The sequence below is a fragment of the Cebus imitator genome, unplaced genomic scaffold (genome assembly GCF_001604975.1).
Source record: "Cebus imitator isolate Cc_AM_T3 unplaced genomic scaffold, Cebus_imitator-1.0 Scaffold111, whole genome shotgun sequence".
NCBI classification, from domain to species: domain Eukaryota; kingdom Metazoa; phylum Chordata; class Mammalia; order Primates; family Cebidae; genus Cebus; species Cebus imitator.
In genome coordinates, this window is record NW_016107426.1 from 704,885 (window position 1) to 714,230 (window position 9,346).

Below are 9,346 nucleotides of genomic sequence, written 5' to 3' on the forward strand. Positions count from 1 at the left end.
CTGTGACGACACTACCTGCTATTTCAGTAAGACGCTTCACTTAGAACACACACTTTCAAACAGAAGATAAAATTCGGCTCAGATTCAAGTCGAATTTATCCAAATCACTCCTTCTACCTCTTAATTTATCTACAAATTTAACCTAGAAAGCAGAACCTGAAAATAGCCTTCTGTATGTGCCACTCACTGCCAGAAAACACTCCCATTCCTGAAAAAATTTAGGAAATACCGCAGCTGTGATTTCAGGCCATGCCAGGGAGGAGATCCTCTTGACTCTTAGGTGCAGCCAGCCCAGGGAAGGGGTAGGTAAGGAAGCGTGAGCGCTGGGCAGAGCGCTGGAGGCTCAACAGACAAGCCGCAGCACCCTCCTGCTTGATCATGCCTTTCAGCGTGTGCTCCCCAGGTCCTGGCTCACAGGATGTCCATGCAACAACCGAAGCAAGATGCCAGAGCCGTGTCGGCCCCTTAAAGAGAGAACACACACATCTGCTTACAAACTGGACAGAAGCCTTTATTCACAACTTTTCATAATTCACTTTCTAAGAAGACAGACCGTGGGACACAGCGAAAACCCCCGGGGGCCGATGCCAGCGTCTTCCAGGCGGGAGCAGAGCCATGCTCACTCGAGGGCCGATGTCTCCGGGGGCTCTCGGGCAGCACGACCAGACGCACCACTACTGTCCAATCCAGTTTTACTTAGAGCCACCTCCTTTTTTGGGGCCATCAGTCCTTATTTCATGCCAGATTTTCACTAGAGGCTCCCTGTTCTTCCAAATCAGTTCATGACCATAAGTAACATACCATCTGGAGAAAAGAAAAACAGCCAGGTCCCACATTCAAACAGCGTGACACACAAATGGCAAGTAGTATGGAGATAGATCGGTTGACAGTTTTGAAACCGAACGCCACTCACTGTGCAGCCTATTCAAACTGATTCACGTAGAGAAACGATCTGGCTTTAGCATTAGAATACGTCAAAGGCAGAAGCAGGATGTGGCGGTGGCTGCATGCTCTGCATGTAAGATCTCACACATACTGCTTTTCATTCACCATTACCTGCAAGTTAAGTCTCACTTCTCCCGTTGCAGACATGAGGCAATCAGGCCTGAAAGAAAGCAGTTTGTCCAAGGTGCTAATAGTTTCTAGGTGGTCAGTCAAGGCTCACTCGCAGGTCAGACTAACTCGGTGTCGGACGCATGAGAATCAGCCCTGAGGATGGCTAGCGCAGCTTACAGGCCTGCTGTCACCTTCCTCCTGGCTACACGAAGGGTGGGCTGCTCAACCAAACTGCGCCCCGCTTTGAGATCCACAGTTCCGATCCCCTCTCTCTTGTTCGCAGCAGCCTAACTGCGGCCTGAAGCAGGAGCCTGAGAACTTCGCTTGCTCAGGCTCCACCTAGGAACCAGCAGAGACTAGAGGCCAGCTCTGAAGCCTGCGCCGCGGGCCCTGGACTACGCGGCCGCATGCAGGGAGCGGGGAGCGCCTCCTGTGAGCTGAGCAGCACAGTGGGCACTGAGGAGGGCCTGCCTTGGAGAAGCTCCTGGGGGATCTGGGGGTGTAGGAAGGCTTCCTGGAGGATGTGGGGTGGATTCCCAGTGAAAGCGTGTTACTGACACCTTTGTTTTCATTCTGGCTTCCCTGAGGCAGAGACCAGATCTTGTCGCCTTGCATGTATCTCCCAGACACCCGACTGAAAAAATACTGTTTGACTTAGAGTGGATCAAGATAGCAGTTTAAGGTTTTAATATTTTTTAAAATGTTCTGAATGTGTATGTTTTATTATAAAGGGCTTGATTTGTACCTGAATCTTAATATTCACTATAGTAAAAATCTGATTATATACATTAATTAATAGGCATGTAATAAAATTCTCTGTGATAAAAGTAACAGTCTGGTGAATTTAGAACAAGAGAAAAAGGAGTACCCCAATATTCAAATGCAATTGTAAAAAATTATCCCAAAAAAACACTTTGTTAGGAACTCTTCTTCCCAAATCTTTTTTTTTTTTTTTTTTTTGGTGAGGCAGTCTCGCTCTGTCGCCCAGGCTGGAGTGCAGTGGCATGATCTAGTCTCACTGCAACCTCCGCCCCCAGGGTTCAAGCGATTCTCCTGCCTCAGCTTCCCGAGTGGCTGGGATTACAGGCATGCACAACCACACCTAGCTAATTTTTGAATTTTTAATACAGACAGGGTTTCACCATGTTGGTCAGGCTGGTCTCAAACAGCTGACCTCAGGTGATCTGCCTGCCTCGGCCTCCCAAAGTGCCAGGATTACAGGCGTGAGCCACCACACCCAGCCACTCAAATCTCTTTAATCTACTTATTTCAAGCAAAGAGTCAAATACTTTAATTTTACAGGTATACTGTTCTGATTATACTCATAAATCCAAATGGAATTTTTCATGGGCTAAACTAAAATCAGCAAATGCAGAGGGAGTGATTTCTAGGGCACTCCTCTGCAGCAGCGGCGCAAACCACTGCTCATCTCACACTGCAGCTCTGCGGTTCTTACTTGTGTGACCTGGATAAGTTACTTTCTTTAAGCAGTTTCTTTTTCTGTAAAATAAAATACCTCACAGGGTTTTAAGAGAATTAAATCTGTAGCTTAGGCACACAGCAAATATTCAGCATATTAATAAGTCAGCTGTTATCCCTACAGCACAGTGTGAAGACTGTGAGGTATGGTGAGAGACGAAGTCAGGGCAATGTGTAAGCAGATACTAATGCAGTCTTTCCCCCTCCCCCCCCAAGATGGGGTTTCACCGTGATGGCCAGGCTGGTCTTGAACTCCTGACCTCAGGTGATCCACCCACCTCGGCCTCCCAAAGTGCTAGGATTACAGGTGTGAGCCACCGCGCCCAGCCAGTAATGCAGTCTTTACCACCAACAAAATCGGGGCACTTAAAAAAAGAAAGATTTTAGAGTTCTAAATCTAGACTAAAACTTTCAGAAAAGACGAATTCTGGACATGACTAAGATCTAGTAAATGAAAAGGAGTTTAAATTAGAAACAGTCAAGAGAAAGGATTCCTCTGCCTTTCAGACCCTGGACTTTAAAACACATTTGATCCAATTATTTTCAGAATGGAAAAAGGCCATCTAATTATAGTTCAGAAGAATAAAAATCTGCTGGGGAGAAGACCCTTGATTACACACAAAGGCTCCCGATAAATTAGAGCTCACAGGACAGAGCCCCTTCACGTCCCTCACGCTGCAGCATCGGGTCAGTTTCCACCGTTTATACTGCACCGCTGCGTACACTATGCACTACCCCTCCTTAATCACTGAAAATTCTAAATGGCATAATGGCATTTAGTTCTACCATCTGCTGGGAAAAACTGCTTCACTTAGATTTTTCTTTTCAATAAAAAAAAAATTTAAGTCTTCCATTGTCACAGAACAAAATAAAAACCAAGTCAGGGCAAAAGGCAAGATTTATGCAAGAGAAGTCAGGCCCTGAGGGAATCCAGCTCAACAGACAGGCAGCTCCCGCTGAAGGGCCTCCCGCGGTCAGACGGACGCCAAGGGTCCTGACTGTGTGTCCACGACAGAGTTGCTACTAACTGCTAGTCAGGGCAAAACCCCCTGTCCAAAGCACACCTGGAAGCTCCTGTAACCACAACGCCATCGGGTATTCAGTATGCTGTGACGGGGTGGAGAGGGCTCACAGAGGCAGGTTTACAACTCTCCCCTGCTAAGTAAGAGCTGTTTGTCCCAGGAAGATCATGTCTAAGCCTCAGTTTCCCATCAGTAGAATGGAAGGAGTAATAGTCTAACAGAAGGTAACTAGCTTGCTGTCTGCATACAGCAGGTGCTCAGTAAGTGGTCCACACTGGTCTGCGGTCACTGGCCTGTGCTCCAGTCATGCAGAGTAACGGCTCTGCCAGCTCAGCGTGTCTGCACGGCTCCGGCGAGACCAAGGTCAGCGGTAGCAGCATGGGACACCGGGCGGGGAGAGGAGGGCAAGAAAGTCAAAGGGGAAAAGGGGGTGACAGCGCAGATGGGGGGCCAGGCAGCAGTCTGTTAAGAGGGGGTGGGAAGGAGAACAGGCCAGGGGTTGGGGTAACGTAAGGTTAAGGGTAGGAGAAAGGCACAGACTGTCTACAAATGAGCCAGGTAGGCTGGGTAAGCCCAAAGCAAGCCATGTGGAGGCTCCCCCCCACCAACCCCACCTGCTGCTGCTGCTTCCGTCACAAAGCTGGATGCCTCACTCTGCCCTGGGGATGGGGGTCAGAGGAGGGCGTGACCCAAGGAAGCAGTTTAGCAATCAATTACGGTCAAACTTACATTCCAAAAAGAGCTCCTCCAAGATGTGCCGCATGATCAAAAACTTTCCATCCCAGGATCAATCCTGCTGTATCCATGGCGATAATGGCTTTTAGGGCCTGAAAGCCACCAAGAAAGAAGGGAAGTGGTCCAAGTGTGATTCCTCCAGTACTGACATCTTTAACTTAAGGGCAAGAACCCAGTCAACAGAAAAATACCACCACTATCCCCAGAACTTCACTTCACAAAAATACTTACATTCCCTGCTGTGAATGTGAGAATCGGAAAGAAAATAATGGCCAGCCTCCCTTCCGGCATCTTCGTGCAGACAGCTGCGAGGACCGTCATGATGGCACCGGACTGCGAAGGAACACAGCAGGGAGAATGGGAAACTCCAGACGCAACTGCTTAGTGGCTACAAGGTCTAAAGAGCAGCGCATTTTCTAGAAAGTTTATATGTTGCACATTTCTAGGTGAGCACAGGCTTAAGAGCTTTCAGTTACTAATGTTCCCAGTATCGGGCGAAGGGACTAAATGTTCTTCAGACAATAATGGCTTAGAAAGACTGAATTTTTGTGACGGGGCGGTGAGATGGATGACCACCAGCATGCGAGCGCTTCCTGAACCGCAAGGACGGCACTAAGCGTGTCATGTGCAGCCCTGCACCTAAGGCCTAGGAAAGAACTCAAATTTCTCTGACAAAGCTCCCCAACCAGAGGGGGTGAGCATGAATCCACCCAAAGAAACCCGCACGTGTGAAGTATGTTTCATCTTAAAAACTTCATGTGAAATCTTTATTACTCTTCATAGAGAAATGAAACACTGCCCAGCGTGGTGGCTCACGCCTGTAATTCCAGCACACTGGGAGGCAGGAGGATCCCTTGAGCCCAGGAGGTCAAGGTTACAGTGAGCTATGACTGCACCACTGCACTCCTGCCTGGCCAACAGAGTGAGACCCTGCCTCAAAAATAATAAAAATAAAGGAATAAATTGATATACAGAACATGGATGAGTCTCAAAATAATTATATAGAGTAAATGAGGCCAGGACAACAAAAAGGAGCACACGCTGTATGATTCCATTTGCAAACTGATTTACATTTACTGGAAGTAGGTAAGCTGTTGCCAGGGGAAGGGGCAGCACGGAACGGCCACACAGGAGCGCTGGGAAGCTTTTGGGGCTGAACATGTTCATGATCTTGAGTTTGTGGTGACAGTTTCATGGGTATCTACATCTTAAAGCTTACAAATTATAACTTTAAATATGTGCAGTTTTTGGCATGTTAAGTAGTAAACCTGAGTTACCTGCTTTTTTTAAAAAAGAAAAAGACTATATGGGCTGGGCGTGGTGGCTCAGCCTATAATCCCAGCACTTTGGGAGGCCAAGAGTTTGACAGCAGCCTGACCAACGTGGTAAAACCCCATTCTCTACGAAAAATACAAACAACAAAAAAAAAATTAGCCAGGCGAGGTGGCTCACGCCTGTAATCCTAGCATGTTGGGAGGCTGAAGCGGGTGGATCACCTGAGGTCAGGCCTTTGGGACTAGCCTGGCCAACGTGGTGAAACCCCATCTCTACTAAAAATACAAAAATAAGCTGGGCGTGGTGGCGTGTGCCTGTAGTCCCAGATACCTGGGAGGCTGAGGTTGCAGTGAGCTGAGATTGCACTACTGTATTCCAGCTAGGGCAACAGAGTGAGAGAAAAAAAAAAAAAAAAAAAAAAAAAAAAAACTCCAAAACAAACCAAAATTACACTTTTCCCCAAAATGATGCAAATATAATTTGAATAGCTGTATGAAGAGCATCAAAATTCGATGAAGTTCCTCTAAATTACTTTTCTATAGATGATTATTCTCCATCTGTTAAGGAAAACTGTCATCTGTACAATTCTAGCACTGGTTTGTGATTATAACTTACTGTAATTATTGCACATTAAAGATAAAGCAGTTCCATCATCCTCCCAGAATTTCCTCAATGTGACTTTATATAAATGTAAACATTTATATGTTTGAATAAATCCCAACTTCTTTTTTGATAAAAGTCTAGGCTTACTCCAATGCAGAAAGGTTTTTTTCCCTTTTTCTAGTCAGAAGTTTTTAAGAATTGAGTGAAAATGAACCCTTCTGTTCTCGGAGAACTTTCACATTCATACATAGTGTACGTACTGACTCATGAACTCTGATCAAGGAGACCTAAGGGGTTTGGATCCATGGTAAGAGGTGAAGGTCTTCTGTTCCCCATCAATGTTTCTATGTACACTGGTTATATACTTGTCATCAATATACACATCTGGATTTTACTTATTTCATGAACATATATATATTTTTTGACACAGAGTCTCGCTGTTGCCCAAACTGGAGTGCGGTGGTGATCTCACTGCAACCTCCACCTCCTAGCTTCAAGTTTTTCTCCTACCTCAGCCTGCCGAGTAACTGGGATTACAGGTACACACCACCATGACTGGCTAATTTTTGCATTTTTAGGAGAGACAGGGTTTCACTAAGTTGGCTAAGCTGGTTTCAAACTCCTGGCCTCAAGTGATCCGCCCACCTCGGCCTCCCAAAGTGCTGGGATCACAGTAATGAGCCACCGCACCCGGCCTCATAAACATTTTTCTGCATCTGTATAATCTTCATCTCTCTCATACTTACAGTTTTTAACTTTTTTGGTATTCTAATTTAAGTGAATCTGCTCCCTCTGCTTACAAAAGCTAAGTAGAGATGAAGACCCTGGTGTTACCTATGAAACAAATGTAAGAGAACTCTGAGAGGGAGAGGAAAGCTGACCAGCCAGGAAGCCTGAGACTCAATGGAAGTGGTGGTGAGTTCCCTGCCCGAGACTCAGTGCAAGTGCTGGTGAGTTCCCTGCCCGAGACTCAGTGCAAGTGCTGGTGAGTTCCCCGAGCTCTATTTTGGCCTCATACTGATCATCCCCCAACATGTTCTCTCTAGTCAAGGCACAAAAGAGGATAGCCAAGCACAAACAGAGAACTGTTGGACAATATTTAGAGAAACAGTGGCCCAGCAAAGGCTGAGCAGGCCTAGACGTCCACCCTTGCCAGAATGTAATGAGGCATCCCAATACGCCTCACAGGGTGGTGTCCATGGAAAGCACCCTTGCTCCTCCTAGCCACAGCAACATTAGCAGAGGTCTACCAGGTGGCCTGTACGCCGAGCTCCCATCCCTGCCCTGCAGTAATAAGAGCCCCTCTCCCTCAAGAGGCAAAGGCGGCTGCGGGAGGAACCTGGACATCTACTCCTACCCAGCAGTAGCCACCCCTCTCCTCATCAGAACAGTGGCAGAGGAAGACTACTCAAACAGCAGATCGCAATAGGATCCAAAGTTTCATCATACCCCAAGTGAGCAGGCTTCAACTGAAAGATCTCAACTTGAATAAGAAAAGACAGCTGGCTGGGTGCAGTGGCTCACACCAGTAACCCCAACACTTTGGGAGTCCCAGGCAGGAGGGTCACTTGAGCCCACGAGTTTGAGCCCAACCTTGGCAACATAGGGAGACCCTGACTCTACAGAAAAGCTTAATAATTATCCAGGATAGTAGCAATACAGTAATTTACAGACATATTTTTAAAGTCCCATTCAACTTTTTTTTTTGAGATAGGGTCTCACTATGTTGGAGCACAGCGGCGTGCTCATGGCTCACAGCAGCCTCAGCTGCCTGGACTCAAGCACCCTCCTACCTCAGTCTCCGGCAGGTGGGGTTACAAGTGCATGCCACCATGCTGGCTAACTGTGAGATGGGGTCTCACTATGTTGCCCAGGCTGGTCTCAAACCTCCTGGGCTCCAGTGATCCTCCTGCCTTGGCTCCCCAAGTGTGGGGACTACAGGCGAGGGCCACTGTGCCTGGCTGCCCCTCATTTTATAACGTCTCACTACACTGAGGACTAACACTTTACATTTTGCAGCAACACAATTTGGTCGACAGTGGTTTTTTTCCAGATTTCTCATTAAAATTTTGATTTCCTTTAATTTTAATCAAAGCTGCATGAAGATATTTGGGCGAATTTTATCCTCCCATGGCTCTGGAGGATTTTGATGACAACAGGAAACACCACATCCAGAGTTCTTGCTATGTGCTTTTTATGGTGCTAAGCATCCTAAGTGTACTTGCTTTGCACATCAGAAATACACATTGTTATCCCCATTTTCTATGAGGAAACCGAGGTTCAGAGTTTCCTAGAAATATGTAACATGTCTTAGAAATCACAGGTAAGCAGCAGAACCAGGGTTCACCCGCACTCTAATTCCAAATACCATGCTGGCAGACGTTATTAATTTTGCAATTCAGCTTCTTATCTGTAAAATGAGGACCACAGTTGTCTCCGAGCACCTCAGAATGCCCTCGCAGATCCTTTCAGCTGAAGAGAAAGGCCTCTTCACCCTCGGATGCCCCAAGTCCTCCAGAGAATCTTCATTCCTTTCAGTGTGTATTAGGTGTGTATGTTTTCTCCCCAGCTAAACTTGAATTCTGAGTCTATGATTCACGCTAGTGGTCTTCACTCCCTTCATGTATTAGGTGCTTAGCTGCCGAATGAACTATTGAATGAGAGAATATGATTTGAAATATATAAATCATACCAGAGCAAACTTTTTTTTTCCTGAGGCAGAGTCTTGCTTTGTCACCCAGGATGGAGTGCAATGGCGTGATCTCAGCTCACTGCAACCTCTGCTTCCTAGGTTCAAGCGATTCTCCTGCTTCACCCTCCTGATTCACTGGACTTACAGGTGCCCACCACCTCACCCGGCGAATTTTCGTATTTTTAGTAGAGAGGGGGTTTCACCATGTTGGGGTCAGGCTGATCTCGAACTCCTGACCTCGTGATCCACCCACCTCGGCCTCCCAAAGTGCTGCGATTACAGGCATGAGCCACCAGCCCCAGCGAGCAAAATTTTATAAAGAAAATAAACATTCAAAGCCGGGTGCGGTGGCTCACGCCTGTAATCCTAGCACTTTCGGAGGCTGAGGTAGGTGGATCACCTGAGGTCAGGAGTTCAAAACCAGCCTTGGCCAACATGGTGAAACCCCATCTTTAAAAAAAATAAAATAAATTTTAAAAATAAA

General features: G+C 46.7%; 1 protein-coding gene across 1 annotated transcript in view; it reads right to left on the reverse strand.

Moving 5' to 3' along the window:
• Nucleotides 1-485: 485 nt before the first annotated feature.
• PARL (presenilin associated rhomboid like) overlaps nt 486-9,346 on the reverse strand; it is a 53,009-nt gene continuing 44,148 nt past the window's right edge. Inside the window, exons 7-9 of the mRNA XM_037741920.1 lie at nt 4,524-4,625; nt 4,287-4,384; nt 486-804 (exon numbers count right to left, since the gene is read on the reverse strand). Coding sequence (XP_037597848.1) covers nt 693-804; nt 4,287-4,384; nt 4,524-4,625 — 312 coding nt within the window. The 3' untranslated portion in view covers nt 486-692. The remainder of the gene's footprint in view (nt 805-4,286; nt 4,385-4,523; nt 4,626-9,346) is intronic.